This window comes from Cyrtonyx montezumae, unplaced genomic scaffold, assembly GCF_038088225.1.
Source record: "Cyrtonyx montezumae isolate F1298 unplaced genomic scaffold, pur_monq_1.0 scaffold_3, whole genome shotgun sequence".
Classification (NCBI taxonomy): Eukaryota; Metazoa; Chordata; class Aves; order Galliformes; family Odontophoridae; genus Cyrtonyx; species Cyrtonyx montezumae.
In genome coordinates this window covers 71,312,716-71,334,819 of record NW_027072034.1, presented here as the reverse complement: position 1 = coordinate 71,334,819, position 22,104 = coordinate 71,312,716, and the positions used below count along the sequence as shown (strand labels likewise).

At 42.0% G+C, this 22,104-nt stretch overlaps 1 protein-coding gene across 1 annotated transcript; it reads left to right on the top strand.

The window, feature by feature from the left end:
* The first annotated feature begins 225 nt into the window (after positions 1 to 225).
* VGLL3 (vestigial like family member 3) lies at positions 226 to 21,795 on the top strand. Its single transcript, XM_065741927.1, has 4 exons — positions 226 to 469; positions 9,182 to 9,437; positions 14,790 to 15,290; positions 20,934 to 21,795. The coding sequence occupies exons 1-4, from the start codon at positions 377 to 379 to the stop codon at positions 20,975 to 20,977; spliced, it is 894 nt and encodes a 297-aa protein (XP_065597999.1). The 5' UTR covers positions 226 to 376; the 3' UTR covers positions 20,978 to 21,795.
* The last annotated feature ends 309 nt before the right edge of the window (positions 21,796 to 22,104 follow it).

The window sequence follows — 22,104 nt, the reverse complement described above, 5'->3', positions numbered from 1 at the left end:
TACGCGAGATACCAACGGCGACGTAGCTGTTAGCCAGTTACCCGCGCACACGTGCCAACCACCACCGCTCGGCTGCGGGACACCCGCAGGTGCCTCCGGCCGCGCTGTGCTACCGCGGGGCGGGAAGGGGGGGCTGGGGGCGCGGCCTCCTCCCCCCCCGCCCCCGTGGCCGCTCCGCCGCCACCTCCGCCGGACGCCCCGCGCCGCCGCCGCCGCCGCGCTATAAGTGCGGGCGCGGGGAGCTGCGGCCGCCGAAGATGCGCTGGCAGTCGGCGCTGCGCGGGGCCCCGCCGCGGCCGCCCCGCGCGGAGGAGGAGGAAGAGGAGGAGGAGGGGGAAGAAGGCGGTGGCGGCGCGGGGCGACCGCGGCCGCGGCCATGAGCTGCTCGGACGTGGCCATGCAGCAGCCCGGCCCGGCGGCGTGCGGGGCGCCCCGCTACGTGGGCTCGCCCGCGGGGGGCTGCCCGCAGGTGAGGCGCGGGGATGCGGCGGGGCGGGCGATGGGGGTGTCGCGGCGGCCCCCCCTTGGAGGGCTGCACGGCGCATCGCTGCCTGCCCGGGGCGGAGACCTCCGCCCGATGCGCCGTGCAGCCCCCGACGCGCTTTGGAGATGCGGGGAGCTGGTGAGGGTGCCCCGGAGCAGCGGAGCCCGGTAAGACTTCGAAAGAAATCTGAAAGCCGTTCCCAGTCGTAGATCTGGGGCGCGGGGCTGGCTTGCTCGGCGAGGGGAGAAAGTTGCTTCTCGCCTCCATCCCCGCTGTGCGCTCCGCAGCCGCGCACTGAGCCGAGCGCGCGGCCGCCGCGGGGATTGGGACCGCCCGGCTCTCCTGCGGGATCGCTGCGGCGGGTTCCAGCTGAATTTGGTGATCGGATGTATTTGGAAGGGAAAAAAAAATACAGAGAAAAAAAAAAAAGCGAATCAGGAAATTCTTATCAGGCTGACAGCATTTTTAGACTATGCAGTGCGTGGGTGAAGTGGGACTAATATTGACTTGGCCCTAATGTAGTCATCTGAGAATACATTTTTTGGTTGTTGCTGCATTCCATAAGGTTTTATCATTATTATCCATGAAGATTGTTTTCTCCGTACATGGGAAGTGACCCCTAATATCGACTTGCCTGGGAGACACAAATATGGGCTAAACCATTAAAATTCCAATTGCTTGTTATTGTTTCTTCTTTATCGTTGGGAGGAAGAGTTTTTGCAGAACGGCACTGAAGCAGACTTTGCCAGGTTGCTCACGTTATTCTCTGTAAACACGGGCTCTGGAAAACTTAAGAGTTTAGTCTGTTGCAGCATGCCTGCGTTATTGTTTCTTCTCTAATCTAGGTCACGGCTTGCAGAACCCCCACCTTGTTCAGTGGTTTTTAGCTGTGAACTCTGAGTATCCGGAGCTCCCGTTAGGAGCATGTTTGGCTTGGAGGGAGAATAAATAACCTCAAATGATTAGACTCCTTGACTAAGACACCCAGAAGTAGAAAAGTGTGATAGGAACTTAGGGCCCAGGTGGACTTGCTGGCACTTTGCAGGCGCTGGGCTGTGTTTTTCTTCCAGCTTTTGCAGCGCCTCGTACATGGAAATCTCTCGAGCACCCATTAGCGGCTGTGTCTCCCTCCCGTGTGGCTGCTCTTTATTTTTAAATGGAATCAAGAAGTTTCTCCATCAGCTGTTAAGCAGCACCACATCTGAAACGTCCCAGAGACACCCTAACGAAAGCCAAAGTTTCTTGAAATTTCATTTTAAATAAACGGAGTTCCTGTGGCTTGTGCTATTTATGAAATGCAGAGGTAGATATACAAAGCTAGAAACACAGCGTCGTTGAGCCAGTGCAGCTTACGAGCCGCAGCCAGTGCAGTATATCCCGTTTCCACCAAAAAGCGTTCTAGAGCTCGCTGTCCCACACGTTATTGGCAGTTTGTTTTAGTTAATCCTGCTTGTGCCAATTTCCCTGGAACATTTGGAGCTGGAGGGTCTTCACAAACCTGTCAAGTGTTAGGCTGGAAAACCAAGATGCTTTTGCTGAACTGGGCACTGTGTCTGCTGCCTCCAGCAGCCGAGGGCTGTAGAGCGAGCGGTTCATGGGTTTGCCCTTAATCCAGTGCTTTTTAAAAACTAAAAAGTAGCAAAGGCAGGATGGACTCCCTATCTCTCTGTAGTCTTGGTGGAATGATTGCTTGGGTAATGCATGACATTCTGCGAGTCTCTATTTCTTCCAAATCGTCCTGTCAAGAACATTTAATCAAGTGGTAAAGAGCCTAAGAAAGAGGGAGGAAGAGTCTGTTGCCAGGTTTTTGTTTCTCCTTCCACATGTGTTCAACATGTAAGACACTCCTGCACTCTTCGTAGGGATGATGACCATTTTAAAGAATGTTCTCCTTTGCTGGAGTCAAAACTGTGGTTTAAAAATAGCAATGAGGGAAGATATATGAGGGGGGCATCTTTAAAAATAAAGCCCTGCACTGGAGCTGATGAAGTGGAGCTCACCCTTAAAATATCCAAGGACTCCATTGAGGCATTTTCCAGTGTTCTCATACTACTCTGTTGTCTTTCCGTAGACAATGAAGGATTTTGTCTCTCTTGGCTCTCCTGTTAATTTCAGTGAGTTGGAGGTGTGTTGCTCTAACTAAAGCTTGTGCATCTTTGCAGGTCCTTGTAATATGTATTTTGCAAACACAAGGGGTGATGCCTTCTTTCTGTATCACTTCTGTATCTCTTGAAGATGAAAACAAGCTCCTCAGCAGTGGAACGGACATTGCAGATGGAAAGACTTGAACTCTGGGCACAGCACCTCTCTGGAGGTCACTTCCTTCTCTTTCTGTAGGTTGCACACTGCACACGTGGGTACAGAGAAATGTCTCTGGCAAGCGGCTGACACTGTGTCACTGCTCTGTGCTGAGCGGGGCTTGAACTGTCACCTCCTCTTCGTATATAGCAGGTCTTGGGTTGCTCTAAATGATAGACCTACATGGGCCCAGATTCTGTTTTACTTTGTTTTTCACTTTAGAGGATGCTCCATCGTACCTGCTTAAAAGATCTATGCAGATCTGATTTTGGCTCGCAGTTTATGGAACCTCCACTTTAACTATTTTGCAGCTGAGAAAGGATGTGCTAGCATCTTAATTTAGAGACTTTTTCTTAGAAAGTGCTCAGTGGACTAAAGCCTGAATCCCTATTGAATGTTAATGGAAGTGGAGGCTTAGCACCTTAAATCTTTGAGACTGCTGATGGTGAGGGTGTTTGCAGGAGAGAAATGAGAGGAGTATGTATATAGGTACTTACATGGTACCACAAGGAACTAATGAAAATGGGCAGTGGCCCTATTCCTACAGATAAAATGGGTTTTTTATGTTCTCTTGCCAAAATACAGAGTGTATGTGTGATGGTGTTACAATAAGAACATGTTGTTGTGCATGGTACGGAGCCATGCTTGCCAGAGTGTAAAGCTCTTTGGTATGGTGAAACTAAACCCCTCTCACGGTTCTGAAACCGCATTAGTAAGCTTTGGATTTCTTATATCTTGGGAGAGGAATGGGTGTAACAGAGCTGCTTGTTCGAAGATACTGGAAACACCTAATTAGCAAAGAATCCCGATTTATTCTTGGCACACAAGGACAGCTTGATGTACCTTGTCATCTAGGGACAGCGAGCTGCAGAGCTCAGGCTAAGGTAGGATTCACCCTGGCTCTCTCACGGTTGAGCTTAAGGCCTTTTAAATGGGAAGTTACAGTAAATGGTAGTTTTGGAACATCTCCATGGTATGTAGATGTGGAGAGCTAAGCCAAACAGCATCCTTGCTACATCAGTCTTGCATAAAGAGCTGTGATATGCTCAAGTCAGACTTTCTTCTGGCAGTGTTGTAGACAGACTTTTTCCAGATAAGGGCTTGTCTCCGTTAGCAAATTAGGTCACTAACTCAATTCTTCCTTCCAGACGAACAGCGCTGCAGACAAGGACAAGTCATGCTCAGCATTGTGTCAGCTGGCTGAAGCTAAACCCTTGTTCGTACAATGTAAATTAGTTTTCCGGAAAAGTTCTTTGCAACACGTGTTTGCAGCTTTGAGGATGGACTCACAACACTGTTGCAGGGTGTGCGTGGTAGTCCACAGCATCTGATGTGTCAGATAGCAGGGCAGAGGGCAGCTTTGTGTTTTGTTTTTGTAGCTCAGCTTCTTCCTCAAGGCTTGTTCTGAAGTCTGATGGGTGCCCTGCTACTGACTTCAGTACAGAGTGATGGTTTTCAAAGGCTGCTTTCAGAATTCAGTGTGTAAAGCCAGGATTAAGTCCTCTGGGAGGGGTAGGAGGAGGTGGTTGTTTTTTCAGGGAAGAAGTTTGTTGTAACTGTTTGACTTGCTTTACTGGTTGTTCTGCTCTGGACCAAACTCCATTGGGTCTTCCTATATCTACATTCAAATAAAATGCTAGGGTTTAATGGTGCAGCTCTGTTCAGAGGTACCCCAAAAGATGTGTAAATTCAGGCTTCTTCCACCACTTCCCCCCCATCAGCTGAACACCACAGGGTCTTCGGGCTCTGCTGCTGCAAATCCCATTTCTCGCCCGGAAGAAAGAGTGTGGCTTTGCTATCCGCTTGATTGTTTGTGAGGGCAGAAGTTAGCATTTCCTATTTTCAAGGCATGCATCAAATGCTGCTTTCAGGCTCAGCATTCCACTCCATGATTACATGAAATTGTCTTCTTGAATACTTTCTGTGTTATCAAAAAGAGCCTGCTTGGCAGGCAGCACCACAAATGGAGGACTGTCCGTGATTTGCCTAGGGTTTGTTACTGAAATTCCTTCTCGGAAGCTCATGTCGAATGACAGCCTTTTTCTCAGGATAGGGTCATATAGTATTTCCTCAGTGTAGTGGTTCTTTATTTTTGGTTCCTGTTCTTTCTCTCATAATGGAAAATCTGTAACAGGTGGCCACAGGCACACCAGACTTTCATGCTTGGGAGCATAAAGGACCATATGCTGCACGATGGCATGTATGGAGATAATAAGTTGTAGGAACAGGCAACCAGCTTATATGTAATATAAGAGCCAGGCTGAATTTTTGATTCAAACTCAACTCAACTAAAACTTTTTCCAGTCTCATCTGTGCTTGGTAGCTTTTAGGGTGCTGCCTACTGGCTGCTTTCAGCTGGAAGTGAATTTTTTTTTTTTCCATAAAAAGGAATGTTCTGACATTCTTAGCAGACACCCCAGCTGAGATCTGGGACCCTTGAAGTCAATTGGACTTTTGCCATTGGCTTTCATGTGGCCGGGGCTTCACTGCGTGAGAGCAGTTTCCCCTGGTTCTGAGTAGGGTATGTCAGAAAATAAGGGGAATCAACAGGACAGAGATTTTGTGGGAGATTTTGATCCACATGCTTTCTTGGTGTAAAAGACCCGAGCAGTCCATTTTTCTGCTAATGGCTGCATGATGATTATCTGGCATAAACCTTCTCTTGTTTAATATTCCCATATTGCTGATTAGCTTTGGACCTTTAGCTTCCTTTGGTTAGACCACTTACAGTAAGAGCTGGAATTCTCTTTGGAATAAGTCTGTTTGTGAATATACAAAACATGAAAAATAATATTAGTTTAAGCTGAATGCAGCCCACGCTGCACGGTATTATTTACCCGAAGATCTGACCATTCATCCCTCAGCCACAAACTCGTGTCTATTGTTGAATGTGGTACCAGATGCTACAGACACTGTATTTCCCATTTCTCTGCCTATTTTCCAGAATACTAAGTTGACATTACATTCTGTTTTCTGTGTCTTAGCCAAGTTGAGATTTTCTGTTTGTTTTGTTTTTCAGAGGCTGCTTAATGTCAGTCTCCAGCCTTTAACTAGGGAGGAGGTATAATTTATGAATATATGTAAGTATTACAGATAGGAACATAGGCAAAGTTTGATCAGCATACACACTTTACAAAGACCTTAAAAGAAATAAAAGGGAAACGGGGCTAGCCTGGGTTAGTTATCAGAAACCTAACCTGTGGTGTTGGGTGGTTTTTTTTCTTCTTTGGTTTTATTTTTCCTTTTCTCATCAGAATGGGACAAATTCATTTAGTCGATGGCCTCCCTTTCCGCTCACACAAATGAAGCTGGAAATGCAAAAAAAAATGTGGTCAGAGAAAGTGACACAGTTTACATATACATAGAGATATTATAAGGGAGTTAGGAAGAGAAAAAAACTTCTATTAAAGGACGTATTCAGTGTAAAGGGTGTGTATATTCATTGCATACAAGGCAAACCTACTTTATCTCTCAGTAGCTTCTTATTTAAAAGGTCCTGTAATTACATGCAAAAAAAAGAAAAAGAATAAGGCTGATAATTTTTACCTGAAATAGAAATTCAGTAGATATGTATCTGATCACAGGGTTGATTCAGTCTTGAATCACTTCTTTTAATTAGGAGTTCTCATTCCTTGCATAAAGCTCTCCACAAAACATAACTTTTCAAGGTAAATGTCTTTAGTCTGTACACAATCCCTTGTACTTGTCCATCAGTACTACTCTTTTTTTTTACATTAAAAAAACCCCAGACTCAGTGTTTTCAAAAACAGCAAGTACTTGGAATGTCTTGTAATGACTACCCATGGACTGGAGGGGAGGGAAGAGAGTTGAAATGGAAAATGAATTAGATTCTTAGGCTGTAGAAGGGGGAACATTCCTGCACAGAGAAGCGGCTCTGGAGATAAGTTTTAATTTCCTGAGCTCCAGTCTCTATATGGGAACATTGAAAGACTTCCTTCCTGATAACCAAGTCAAGCCAGGGGCTATATTAAACGATGTGTTTCTGTATATAATTGTGCGCTTGTGTATGCATTTGTATACTTGCAGTATAGATATAAATAGCGTACCTATAATGATAGAAAGCAACTTTTAAAGTGTGTTGCATGTATTTGGAGTCTAGAAAATATACTGTATCTGAGATGTTGTAATATATCAGTATCTATTTAGATATCTTTAAAGAATCCCTTCCATCCTTTGTCTCTGTTTAAAATAAATAGTTAAAAATTGAAATTAAAAGATCCCTTCCCAACCACTTGCCTTGAATTTTTTTTAAGGGGATCTGGGTTGTGGTGAACCTTTAAACATTTTCAAGTCTCTGAGATGGATGCATGCTTCTACTGTATATGTGATACTGTGATAACTGTTTCTGTCTTGTTGAAATCTCATTCTTCGGTGATTACTTAGGCAAAACTGTGAAACTCACTGTGAGTGGTATCAGAGCAATACAGGAGCAAATGTCAGATATTTTTTTAGTTGGTTAAAAGAGGCACAAAGCACTTACTAAGAAAAATACAGGTGACTTCAAATTCTACATTTAAAAGAGCGAGTCTGATAGCTTCAGTCTATCTTTCATTTTAGCAATTAGTTTCTAGTAAAACGTGCTTATTTTGTTCTATGAAAAAATAGAATTGCCATTTATTTGTTTTGTTTGTTTTTTAACATTTGTCATAAAGCTGTACATCCTTATCTAAGCAGAGCCACAGTGCTACTTATTTGTGAAGCAGTGAATTATTTGAATTTCAGGCCCTTTTCCTAGGTTTCCCAAAAGTTTGCTTATACCCCTCAGCGCAGTTTGTACAACAGCATTAGAATTGAAGTTATTAGTGTATTATTGTTGTATGTGTTCCAGTGCATTTACCACAATGTCAGATTCATCGCTTAACTGCTGCGAGCCTGTAGTAATGTAGGGTTTAGTTCCACTTGCAAGTAGATCTTCCTTACAATTAATTTGTTTTAATAACCACTTGGTTATTAAGCCACTAATAAGGATTATCTCCTGAATTTCTATTTTGTGTTACAAAGGGATAATTTTTATCAGCGTATATGATTTTAGAAAGCACTGAATGTATGTACGTCAATAGTATACAAGATGGGAGAACGAATTATTTCTAGATCTGACAAATGTATTTGTTGTACAACTGGAATGGTATAGACTGTGTAGTTGTTTAACTTTCTCTATAGAACAACCCTGGAAAAAGAGAAAAAAGCAGTAAAGTTAAAGGGATTCTGATGGTGCTAAACTGTTGCCAAGCAAACCATAAAAGATAAGTCAAGCTGTACGCCTATAGAAAAGTGATGAAATACTTCTGCATATGTGCTGTAGTTGTTTTTGGGTTCCTGAAGCTGCTCATGTGTAAAGTCAGCTGTGGAAATGGCTAGCTGGCTAAAAGCTATGATTCCTGCAGCCCAACTGTTGTGGGGAGCTTTTTTTCTGTGAAAACAGTTGTAAAGTGGAACATCTGAAAAATATGTTCCATGCAAAATGGATCTTCGCTCACATTTATTTTGACATTTAGGTTTTATTTGAGAGAAAGAGAGAGGATTCTGAAATAGCTGTTCACAGATGGCTTGTGCTAGCTTTATTTTTTTTAAACGCTTCTCCATGTTTTTAGTTTGGAGGGATTTTTTTTTGCATGTGTTTGCAGACTTGTCAATCCCCCTCTTCCTCCAGATCATATGTTTAAATTTTTTATTGCTTGAATTTTTCTCCTTTTCTCCAGAAACTTGTGCTAAAACAAACAAACAAACAAACAAAAAAGCCACCAACCAAAAATTCTCACCACCTGAAGAGGTACTTTCTCATGGTAAAAACCAACCAGCCAAAAAACCCACACACTTTCCTGGCCTTAACAATTTATGTATATTGTGGACTTTCGAAATGGAGAGGAAGACTTTCAGTGGATTGTGAAGTTCTCCCACTGTTCCTGTCCTCTCACCCAGGAGAGTGTAGCTGACAAAGCTGGGCGGGCGTACAGGTAGAAGGGTGAAATACAGAGGTTATATACATGGCCATCGTTCTGCAGGGCTGGACACAACCTCTGCAGCCCTTCCTGATGAGAATATCCTTTCCAGGTGGGAGTCAGCAGTGAATTGTTAGAGTCTGCCTGTTTTCTTTTGAAGGTATTGGGTGAAAGCCATTGCTGTTAAATTGCTTGTGGCTGTGAAACGTGTCTGAAGAGCAGGTCCATCTGTGTGTGAGGAATTAAGATTCTAAGTAAGTGCCGTCGGTAATCTCTTCTTTGTAAAATGTCGGTGCAAAATATCCCTGTAGCCCAAGTGCAATGAACTGAAATGAATATTCAATGCATTCTGTTATTTTTCTTTAAGTAAACCAGATGTTGAACTTACACTGAGTGCCCTTAGTGATACATATCTTGTTTGTTTTGTTTTTAATCCCAGAAGAAATTAGCTGCATACAACAAGATGCAGGAGTCTCTGGAAGTGACCCTTCCCAGCAAACAAGAAGAGGATGAGAAGGATCAGCCTGCCGAGATGGAGTACCTGAATTCTCGCTGTGTCCTTTTCACCTACTTCCAGGGAGACATTGGTTCAGTAGTGGATGAACACTTCTCAAGAGCCTTGAGCCAAGCCAGTAGCTTCAACCCAGAAACTGCCCTTACCAAGAGCAAAGCAGGGCTAAGTCCTTTGTGGAGAGGTAAGAGGATCAGGATCTTGGGCTATGTCATGGTAATGGATATTACATTGCAGCTGAAATTTTGCATGTTGAAAATTCCCTCAAAAAAGAAAGAAATCAGGAGCTGCTTGCATTTGAGTGATCTGGTGCATTAACGGGAGAAAGAGGCTCCAAAGGCAAGTAAGAAGCAGGAGTCTATCACTCTTCCCATGGCTCTGCCAAGGCAGATGTGGCTTCACAAATGTCTGCTGAAAGATTTGAGGCTTATTTTTAAGCTGTAGGTGTGAAACTTTGCCTGCAAGCCAAGCAGTTTGGGATTCTGGCCCTGGAAGTGAGGAGACCCATGCAGCCTACTTGGGTGACTTTGCCATGTGATTAAGATTCATATGTGGATGCTGTCTGTGTAGGTAGGAGCTGGCATGTGCTGGAAAAGGTTTGGTTGAAACTTTGGCCTATGTGGCTGTAGGCTGCACCCAGCAGAGCTCTTATGAGAGATATGGGCTTTGCTACTGACCTGCAGATGTACTCAGCTTCCTAGAAAGAAGTAGAAACGTGGTCAAGGTTGTGAGGCATTTGAACAGCACTGTAATGTTCATGCTTCATAATGAATATAAAAATTACATATACTATATATATAGTAAAATACTGAACATGTATTGCCAGATGAGTTAGGCAATTCTTAGAGATAAGATTTTTAAGTTGGTGGCTGGGGAAAGTTAGCCAGTAACATGCTACTTCCATTGTGTTAAATGAGATAGTCTGTGCAGTTTTTTCAATACACAACTGCATGAATTCTGATCTCTTTACGTGGACTGGCAAAAGGACTGTGAGAATAGTGAGTAATGGCCTTGCATCCAGCTGAGAGAGAGAGATTCCAGGACAATCCTTGTAGGAGTGGCGGTGTTCATAATCAGTGATGCTGAGGTGAGAGTACTTTAATGAAAGTCACAGATAATAAAGAGAGGATTTTTGGAAACCACTATGAAGAGAAAATAGCACAGAAGGACTTGCTTTCCAGAAGGATAATGACAAATCCAAGGAAGTTTAAGAAAAGGTCAGCACAAGTGGCTAGGGAGCTAGAGGAATTTATGCCTTTAGACAAGACCATTAATGTTAATGGGAAATTTTCCGTTGACTTGACTGAGAATCAAATTGAATCTGTGCTTACTAAAAAGGAGACTGGAACATTTGTAAATGACCCTGACATACTGTAAGTGTTTTAGAGATGGGATCAAGGCAGTAGCTAGAGATCCATGCCTACAGCAGACCCTCTTCACTGGACGTTGAGACATATATCAGGGGGGGTTGTGTTCTTCAGTTTGGCCTCAGCCATAGTCTGCTGTTTGGCTCTGACCTTCCCAGTCATATACCACTCCACAGAATGCTCTGCAGGGGTCAGAATGACCTGGCACAACAGTTCTTCACACATGCTGACTCCTTAGCTAAGGTGCCCCATACCATTGGATCATCAGGTCTGCATGTCTGGAAAGTGTTCCAAGAATAAAGCAAGAAAATAAGGCCTCTGCCATCGTTGCACCTCCTGAAGAAATGTGAAAATACCCAAGGAGCTTGCTGGATAGGGCTGCTTGCTTCTACATTGAAGATTCTAGGGAAGATCACCATGTTTGTTTCTCATAAGAAGAGATTTGGCAAGAGCTTTATTGGACTCAAATGAGTTTCTGAAACATGACTGCTTGAAAAAGCAGAGAAAGAATGATGCTAATGCCTTAATCTTTTTGTTCATACACCATTGCTGAATGTGTTCAGTTACAGCAAATACATATGAATTTGCATTCCGTTAACTGAATAAGTTAAAATATCATTAGATTGAAGATCTTTTATGAATAAACTTCAAGGAAAGTCAGACTTTTTGTCAATTAATAATAAGCCATCAGTAATAAATAATATATTGGCAATATATTGGCAAAATAATATATTGGCAAATTCAAAGAACAATTTAAAAACTATTACAAAGATTTTGCATTCATGGTAGCTGTTTCAGAAAGTACAGATTTAACTGGAAAGTGTGTGGGAATTGGCTGTCTATTCAGCTCAGTGTAATATCATTTCTTTACCTAAAAGTGTTTTCTGCTTTTTTTTTTTTTCATCTAAGTTGTGGCTATTTTAGTGTCCTGATGGATATGCAAATTATAATTTCATCATAATGATATTACTGTGTTTTAGGGAGGAATTTTGCTTGTATGTAGAAAACAGAATGTTGTACCTTGTATATTGAAAATAATGATCAGATTAAGCTAAAATTATCTTCAAGACTGACTTCTTATAAACTATAGATTCCTACAACTGACTCAGGTAACACAGATGCTAAATACCTGATATGCCTGAGACCTTTTTCAGATGCTACACTTAATGTTACTTTTATAGCATTTTTATCAGTGTGTTTTTTCCTAACTGAAGGGGAATTATTTCTTCTCTGGTGGGTTGTTTCCACGCTTACCTTAATGGAAGAGAAATGTTGTGCTTCAGAAAATTCCATACATTGTCTTCTTTACAGTATGTGGGCATTGGCATGTTTTCCTTGTGTGTTGGCCAACCACCATTAACATTTGCGTTAGTCACCACTTTGTGGTATCTGAGGTCTTGCCATCTCCCTGCCTCCCTGCACTTTAGAGTAGGAAATAGTGGTAACCGAGTATCTTTCTTGGCACACAATTTTAGTTATATACCTCTTCCTTCCCTCCCCAAAGCCTCTGGAAACTACACAGTTCATTTTTTTTTTCTTAAGGTCAGGGCTGAAAACGCTGCTTCTCCATTGCCATGTCTCATAGAGGCCAAGTATCTAAGATGACAATATCTGTAAATATAATTGTCTGAGCTCACTACTTTAAATGAAGAACAACCTTCAAGCACAGTGGAAATGTATGGTAGCTGTGGGTTGTGGTTCAACGTGGATGTGGTTCTTATATTAATATCTTAAATATTGTGTGCTGATGATAATGCACACAATATTTAGTGGCATCCACTGTGAGCACTCAGGCTGAATGAAGTTTTCTTGCAAATTCATGTAACATGAATGGGCATTTTACCCCCAGTGTTATGAGTTCGCCTTGATGAAAGAGGTTGCCCTCTGCAGTTATGCTCGCTGGTGTCCCAATGGTATGTGAATGATGACAGTTTCTGACCGTGGTAATGGCTTTGTAAAATGAACGTGGGTTTGACAAATTGAGATGATCAAATGTGTTTTCTGTGGCCTAGATGTGTTGCATGATTGGTGAAGTCAAGCTGATAAGCAATGTGGGATGAATTCATATTGGCAAATCCAGTGGTTTTAAGCGTTCTCTCCTAATATTAAAATTATCCTGCAGATAGTTTGTGGTTTTCTGCCCTTTTTGAAGTGGGGTGGCTTGGATTTAGGGCTTTTCCATTCCAATAACGGCCAAATAGTTTTCAGAAACTCTCCGTGACAATGATTAATTTTCCAGAATACTGACGATACTTTATCAAGCTCTGTTACGCAATGAGGAAAATAGCAGACTGGGTATGAAGAAGCTTGGTTTTTCTTCTTTTTCTTTTTCTTTTTTTTCTTTTTTTTTTCTTTTTCACGGCCCTACTGCCAACATTAAGCGCTGTGCATTCTGTATCTCAGCCTAATCCCTTGTAACAAGGAACAGTTTACAAACGATGAACAATACCAGTTTCAGAGGGGTGCTGAAGCTTCTGTTATATTCTTGAAGCTCTATCCAGTCTTCTAGTATGAATCATAATAGGAATATAATGCTAAAAAAAAGAAGCAAGCTTTTGAAGAAAGCTGTATTGCAGTTTGCTAGATAGGCTTGCAGCCTCTGAAATGGTTTGGCACAAAGATAAATTCTTTACAGTTTCCCATACTGCATTGGTGAAGGTATTTCCAATACCAGAAGTTAATCAGGCTCAATAAACTGTCTAAATCATAGCCAACTGATGTATGGGAAAAAAAAATGTTATTTTAAAAGATTTTAAAATAGATACATAAGCGTTTCAGTGATGCAGTCAGAAAACATTTTTACAGTTTTTGTTTCCAAAATATTTTATGTAAGCAAAGTTTAGAGGCAGGAGTGTTTGAAGAATCTGTTCATTCTCAATGATGTCTTCACCCAAATCTCATTCCAGTTGCTTGTTAAACAAAGCGAAACAAAAATTCTTTTAGAAAAAATTCTATAAACATTTTTGTAAATGGTATATGAGTGACAGAGAACTCCTCACCTTGTCAAATATTAAACTTCCCCAGCTTTATTTCTTCATACACTATTTTTATGACTTTGTTCTTTCATCAGAGGTGAAGTCCTGTATTTTTATGTTTCCATCTTTGACCAAACAAAACAAAACAAAACCCAAAACCCAAAAAACCCAAGCTATTTGAGCTGTGACATACTGCATGAAGCAGTACTTTCAAACATGAGTTGGCAAGAGCAGTGTGAGAGTGGAGATGCCAATACTTTCCTACACATCAAAAACACTAACCGCTCCTTCAAGAGAGGAATTTTTAGAATGTGATTTCATAATGTAGAGTTATTGGAATCCATTTAAATGCAAGTTGAGCCCTAGCTGTAAGAAGCAGCAAGTCTTTTATTTCTGACAAAGACTTCTTTCAGCTACATAGGTGATTTTGTTTGCCTGATCCTATTGGATACAGGCAACGTGGCGCATTCTGTAAGAGAGTAACATGAGGTGCAGTCAACAGATTACTGCCCCATTGAAGCATGCCACGAATTTGAAGAGAACCGGTATTCTCCTGATAGCCAAATATCTCACTCTGCAGTATGGACTTGTTCTCTGTCTTCAGAAGCATTTAGAATTACAGCAGCTGCCTTTCTAAACGATATGTTCTGGTCTGGTCAGGAGTTAGAATCTTCTCATGATTCCTATGTCAAGAACCTGAGAGAACTGTGGTCCTTCAGCCTGGAGAAGTCTCCTCAAGGATGTGTTGTGTAAATACATGGTGTGAGGAAATGATGAGGGAGTCAAGCTTTCCTCAGCAGTTTTTGTTGACAGGACAAAATGCAGTAGGTCACGAATTAGAAAAAAGGAAATTCCATCTGAACACAGGAAAACTCTTTGTTTGTTTGTTTGTTTTGTTGTGAGGGTGATTGGTCACTGGATGATGCTGCCCAGAGAAGGTGTGGAGTTTGGTTCTTGGCCAAAATCTGATGGAATGTCATCCTTGCCAATCTGCACCGGGTAGCCCTGCTTAAACACGATTAGACTGGATGATCTTAAGAGGTTCTCTCCAACCTCAGACATCCTGTGATTCTATAATTACTGAGGAAGCGTGGATTTGGCATTGTAAATTTGAGAGTAGAAAATTTTTGAGGAGTTTTTGTCATAAATTGTTTTTTCAGCTTTTTCAGCTTTCATTTCTCTCCTCTCTTCCAGAAAATTCAACAATATCAAGCCAAAGGAGCAGTTTCCCAACTTCATTTTGGACCGGCTCTTATCAGCCTCCCCCACCACCCTGCTTAAGTGGAGTACACCCTGATTTCCCCATTACTGCACCAGGCACCTTCCCAACACCAGATCCCAGCAGCTGGCCAGGACACAGCCTTCATCAGACTCCCCCACCTCCTCCCCCTGCTGCAACTGAATCCTGGCATTATCCTTTAGCATCTCAGGTGAGCCCTTCATATGCACACATGCATGACGTGTACATGCATCGCCATCACCCTCATCCACACATGCACCATCACCATCCCAGCTCGCACCGCGACCCCCGCTATGGGTCTCTGCTGATGCCTTCAGTACGTGCAGCCAGGATTCCTGCTCCCCAGTGTGACGTGACTAAGACAGATCCTGCTGCCGTCACCAGCGCTACCTCAGCATGGGCTGGAGCCTTTCATGGAACGGTGGACATTGTGCCAAGTTTTGGGTTTGATGCAGGTAAGATTGTTCAGTTGTGTCTGTGGCTTGTTTTAGAAGGAAGAATTTGAAAAAAGCAGTGGAGTCCGTCCAGCTGAAGTAGGGTTTTTTCTCAGAGCATTCTACAAATATGTTTCCAGATGAGAATCCTTCATGAAATTGCTGACAGGGCAGACAAGCTGTGAAACATGCAGCTCTCACTGCCTTTTGCTAAAAGTTCTTTGTCACTCTTAGTCCCACTCAAGCCAAATGAGTTGTAGCATGGTACACTTTTTTGTTACTTATCTGGTTTAAATCTTGTGGGAAATGGTTAATTACACTTCCAAGTGGAAGCTTCCAGCCTGTTCAGCTAGTTAGTATGTCTGTTCACCAAAATATAGCTCCAAAGAGGACTGAACTAATAACTTCTCAGTACACAAGGATTGCATCTTACTGATCTAAATTGTAACAGACCAGCATTTCCTTCCTGTGTGTATCCTGGTGTCACACGGAGAGGAGATGCTAGTTAAGCTGTGCTCACCATCAAACTAAACTTCATTCTGCATGCTCTAGGGAGAGGTCTCCAAATTAGATTTATTCTACCCCATCCATGGGACAACCGCCATAAACTACATCTGCTGCTCCACAGGCAAGTTTTGACTTTAAGTCACTCACCTCAGCAGTATGGGAACCCTTACTGTTCATAATCACTTGGTATCAGGCGATGGGTGACTCATTTCCAGCATTTCCTTCCATGCTCATGTATACTGTCGTGGCTTCCTTTTTCTGACCAGTAGAAATGCTTGCAGATTACAACTTAAACACCTTTTATTATTTTATTAAGGAAATGCTGGGTTTACATATCTCTTTTCTTTTTCTTAAGGTATCTGTTTTTGTCTTCTTGAGGCTGTCTTTTTGATAGCTCTAGCTGACCAGTTCAGTGTATGAGAAGAGCTTCCTTGCTTTGCTTAGTGTGTAGGAGGTAAAAAAATTGGTGATGGGGAAAAAAAGTGCTGTTTCTTAAATATGAAAAAATAGGATCCATGCTCCAATTATTGCTAAGTGAACCTAATAAAAATCCAAGGATAGTAACCTCTTCTAAATACCATACCACTTGCTCCTTCAAGAGTTTAAAAAAAGAGCAATAGGATTCTTAATACTAGACAATTTTTGATTTATTGATAAAATTTCCAGCTATGCAGATAATACAAGAGGTATTGTGCTTTATGTTTATAGGTATGAGATGATAATCTGACAAGATGGTGATAGTAAGTTCTGTCATTCTGACGAATTCCATTATGGAAGTTGTTTTTTTTTCTGAAGCAAAAGCAAAAGCAAATTGCTGTTGCCACTGAGAGAGGGGACCGTCCTTGTGGACTGAGAGTGAGCCCCAGTAGTTCAGCTCCAGAACTCTGGAAGTTGACTTACCTTTTGGAGGATGGAGCAGGGGTTGTGTCGAGGACTGTTAGTCAGGAAGAACTGCTTCCTGAATCTTGCCTAGGCTGTGAGTTAATCAGGTGATATTTCCTGAAGAGTGCAGTACCACAAAATGGACTGTAGGTCCTAGCACTGCCTTACAGGCTAATATAGCCTTTGCCTGGTGCTGCATGCTCCTTGTGAAAATCCCTGTGGAAGGGTACAGCTGCATGCTAATTTCCTCAGGACCCTGTATTGGCACTTTTTACAAGTATCTTGCATATCTTATAGTTGTGTATTCAGAGTGGGAGCAGTGGAGAAGGCATGGACAGTCAGTTTCTGGCCCATGCTTATTGTGTAAGTCCATGAGTTCCTGTGGGAGAAATAAAAGAGGAAAAATGATGTGTGAGTGCTTTGTAGAAACAGAGGATCCCAGCAGAGATCTTTTTCTTGTTCCCCTTCCTCTCCAAGGTAGGGTTTTTAATGCATAAGTCTCCACACCACACACAATTTCATTACTCATATCTCTGCTGAGATCTGGCAATCTCAGCAGAGAGACTGAAAACTGGAGGGTCTGGAAGAACATACCTTCTTCTTAGAAAGTTTCCCTTAAGTAAGGTTATAGTGGCAGGAAAACTTCGGTTCTGGAAGTCTTTGCCCACAGCAACCTGGAGAATAAAAGACGACAGCCCCTGGAACTGTCTGTGTGTTGGATTCCATAAGCTTGTGGTGATTTATATGATGAAAAAAAAACCCTCACATGAAAAAAAGCTAATACATATAGAGGGTGCTTTTCTTGGCCCTTCGGATATAGGCATGAAAAAGATTTTTTTTCTTGCCCTCTTGTAGTGTGTCACATTTTTTTATGTTACTGTCACATGGGATTATAGAAACATTTACAAAACTCTTCATGCTGAATTAAATGGAGTGATATCTTTGGGATCATAGCAGGTTGGCTGTAATCTTACACTCATCCAACTACACTGTTGCATCTTTGCCATGCAAAGGCAAATATACCATCTCCAGAATGGATGATGCTGAATCCCTGCAGAGGTTAAGAGGGGGTTCCCCTTGCATGCTAGGTGTCATTTGGGAATTTGTTTCAGAACAGAATGTATGGGGTTTTAACATCTCACTGTTTGCAGAGCTAATAAAGTACTGACCTGTCATGCACATCTGTTTGAACTTACATGGTCCTGTTTTAGAGCGATGAGTTGGGATTTAAGTACCTGATTTCCATTAAAGTGGAAAATCCTCATGTTGTATGTTGCAAATTAACCCTTTTAGGAGCTTCTGTGTTGGCAGAAGTGGGATTAAAGAAAGCACTAGCAACCTGTTGTGCTTGTGGCTGCTGGTATATGATGCCCTTCCAAAGCTGAAGTGTCCAACATATGGACTGGTTCCGTATCATGCACTGAGCACAACCTGTTCATAGATTAAGCCTTAGTTCTCTGTCTTCCCAATGCCAAGCAAAGCAAGGTCAGCCTCTAGTGTACTGGCAGCAGCTCATGGCACACATCGATAGGGCATTACTGCAAAATCTTTGTGTTCATATTAAGGGTGCACCAGCTGAGTTGGGTGTATAAAACCAGGGAGAACGTCTGGCATGCCCCTACAGCCTTGTGTGCTCCCTCAGGAGCAGAGCAGCAGGCACAGGCACACTTCAGATGTCAGTCAGATCCAGCTGTGCTGCCCTGCGGGGAAGAGAGTAGAATACCCTGCTCTTTGTGGAGCCTGCTAGAAGGAAATTTTGCCCTGCTGTTGGGTAGATGTGCTGGAGAAGGCTTTCTGTAACTTCAGCACACTCAAAGCAGAGCAAGATTTTGGCCTATCTGAGAGCTGCAATTCTATTTTTGAAAAGAGTTGCACATCTATCCCTAAATATAGGTGAAGTGATTGGTATCCTCTAGTCCTGGCTAACCATGCAAAGTCCGCTCTAGGAATGCCCTTCAGTGTGTCACTGCAGAACTCAGAATTGGAGCGATCGGCCTGCTGCCTTCTGCAGAGTTGTCTCTGCTCATACGCACTCTGAGTTTGTCACCATTCATCAGGTTTGTTTAGATGCTCCCACACAGCCTGCATTCTGTGTGTGTGGCAGGCAGTTAGTTGCAGCATTGGGCTCTCAGAGGTGGGATGTTCTACTGGTGTGGAAATACTGGCTCATACAGCACAAGCAAAGATGTCTTTAAGAAGAAAACATTCGTTCTAGCAGGAGGCTGCAAGCTAAAGCTCTTGGGTAGCTAGTAGGGCTGCACTTGAGTGACATATTAGAGGTGCAGTTAGTCTTGCCATAAAGAAGATGGGAATATAATGAGGAAAAGGCATGGAAAGTGTTCCATATTCAGTTCTGTATCTAAGGCAACTTCAATTTTTGGATTGTTTTCTGTGGCTGTTTGAACTTAATAGCTATACCTTAAACCTCTCAGTTGCAGTTGTTTCTGTTTGTTGCAAAGATATTTAACTAGAAAGGTGCCTGGTCAGCTGGTATCCCCCTTCTTCTGGTCATTACCATCAGGTAGATATCCTCTTTAACAGATATGTATGTAATTTGTTTGTGTTTTTATAACTGATATGAACCATATAATCTGTCTCTTCTCCTCAGCTTCCTCTGTCTTTGGGGCCTTTGTTAGGCTGGTGAACCTAAATGACTTCCTTGTACTCCAAAAAGTTTCTGCTGTGTCCCTCTTTTTATTTTTATTTTAATTTTAATTTTATTTTTATTTTTATTTTTACTCTTTTTCCTTGCTTTAAAGAAGAGAAAGTAAATAGAAGGGAAAAAATATAATAAAATTGTCATCACTAACTTTGAGAGAGTTTTGAAGGAGACTAACAGCAGCTTATTATGTCTCTGTCTGTAAATGATACTGCCAGAAAAACTCCTAACTCATAAGCAAAAAGGAATAATCTCCATTGAGTAAAGTCTCTGAATGTGGCTTGCCTTAGTGGAGGGATGTCTCTGTTTTTTCAGTCCAAAGAAATAGGTGCAAGTGCATGTTAAATGGAGCAGAAAGCCACAGTGTGTTTGGCTGTGTGATCAGATATGGAAATGGGTGATCTGTGCTCAGCTCATCTTCAGTTCTCACGAGTCACCAAACAGGCAGCTTCAGTGGCTGCTACATCACTGAAGTCTGAGAGAGTTGCACCTATTTAAATTGGTGGTAGATTTGGCCTTACATTCATAGCACATCAGGTAATTTGTACGTTGGTCTTGGCATAGGAGAACAGTATGTGGCATGACACAGAACAGAGCAACGCCGCTTATACAGTAGTACTGGGAGGTGCACCTTTGTGTCATGAAATTTAATTTGCTTGGCACAAAACATCAAGGGGCAGGTTTTAAATCAGTGAGGTGTAAGTGTGTTACTACCTCTTAAAACAAGCGCCTGCACCTCTTCTTTTCACTTTTCCTGTAAATGAGCAAAACCATATCTTCTTTGGGAAGTTTTATCCCCACCTCCTCCTCTATGGTCTGGATTTTAGGTATCCGCCCTGTTGGGTGTAAATCTAGCAAAGATTGAATCCCTCTGGAGTAGAGGAATCCCAGATTATAACACAGGTTCCAAGTCTGTAATGCTAAAGCCACAGCATAGCACCACATTTATTAGATAGTCCTCACTTTTTATAAAGGAAAATGTTAGAAGGACTCATAACAAATGCAAGCTGAAAGTCATTAATTTTTCCCATGTGGAAGCACTAGCCATTCCTGGCTAAAAATCTGACACTCTGTAGGTGAAATTATTTGGTTTTTTTTTTTGTTTTTTTTTTTTTTTGTTGTTTTTTTTTACTTGCTGCATGAACGTTTTCCCTTCCTCCTCCATAAGGTGAAATGCCATAGAAACGGTGAGATCCTTAAGTGTTACACATCTTTCTGAAAAGAGATGGGGTCAGTGGCTGGCCCCTATCAGGAAAAATGATGATGTTCCATAGCGGATGATCTGCGCAGACTTTGTGGGGGGGTTTTATCACACGCCGCTCCTCTCTGAATGAGGCCAAAACAAGAAAGCACACATGATTTTATCAGCATTCCTGAACTGCTCAAGCCAGTCTAATACTGAAGTGGGGTTTAAGCTTATCCCACATAAATGATAGAATTGGAAGCAATAGCAGTGTTACTAACAAATCCACTAGGATGGTAAGTTACATTTGGTTTGGTTTGTTTTTTTATAAATCAGAAACTGTTTAGCCTTAGTTTGCACGCTTGGGGAAGTGAAGGGAGCGGGAGGAAGATGTATCAGATTTTAAACGTTACTTTTCTTTTCTGAAATTCAGGTCTACAGCATCAGGACAAGAGCAAGGATACTTCTTGGTTCTGAAGTTCAAATCTAACTCAAGACCAGCTAGATCTGGAGTCAGCACAGCTTGGTGGGTGACATAACCATCGCTGACTCCTTCTGCATGGGGCAAAGGACACACATGAAGATGAAGAGCCAAGCATTCTCGTTTTGCTATTGAGCCTTTTATTTGCAAGGCCACTTATGGGTCCCACAGTGTTGGAAAACGAACAGCAGAAAAACAAACTTGCTTTTCTTTCTTTCCTCATCTGAGCCTGCTGCAGCTGGGCAACCTAACTCCTTTCTGCTCCTTTAACAGTGTTTTGTTTTGTTCAGCTTGATATTTTTATGGACAGTCTCAATTGTCAGGAAAAAGACTCCCCTGACTGCAGTGCGCCTCCTTTCAGGAATACGTTATTTTGTAGCTCTTTGTGCATCTATTTTTGTAGAAATACAGAAAGTTTGGTTAAGGATTGATGGGCTATTTTAGGATGGCATATTTTTTTAAAAAAAATTGTAAAAATTGTTAAGTTCTGTTTAAAGAACTTGCTCTCAGAGAAGCACTGGCAAAAATGTATAAAATGCTATTTTTAGATGTCTGTGATGTGTTTGTGCATTTTGTTTTCGTTTTGTTTTGTTACCTCAAATGTCTATCTTTCCCTCCTTTTTAAAGAGGTAAACCTTTCTTGTTTCCACATTGCTAGATCTTGATGTTTTTGTCCTTTTGTTCTGGCTTAAGCAAGTATAATTCGCACCTAAAGTTTCAGCCAAATATTTTTCTTGCTGGCGTTAGATTCTAGTAAGGGTGTTTCTGTTCTTGTTTCTAAAGATGGCTTTGTGATGTGCTGTCAGAAACTTGCAAACGCCTTTAGCATGGATCAAAGCCTGGGGTTACAGAAACTGCATTTCCAACCCATCCAGTCTTTCAAAATGGACCAAATACTTTCATGGATTTAAATCAGACCTGAGTGTGGACCTCATCTGTGATCCATGGAAGCCGATGAATGCAGTCACCTATGAGTTACGCTTCAGGCTCTCATATTAATCGTAATTACCAGCATTTTCTTATTTTAACTCACGAGACAAGACTTTCAGCTAAGCTATTTCAGCAGTTTTAACTTGTAACATGAATGTTTAGGAAAGAAATGTCACTTTCATAAAAATGCATG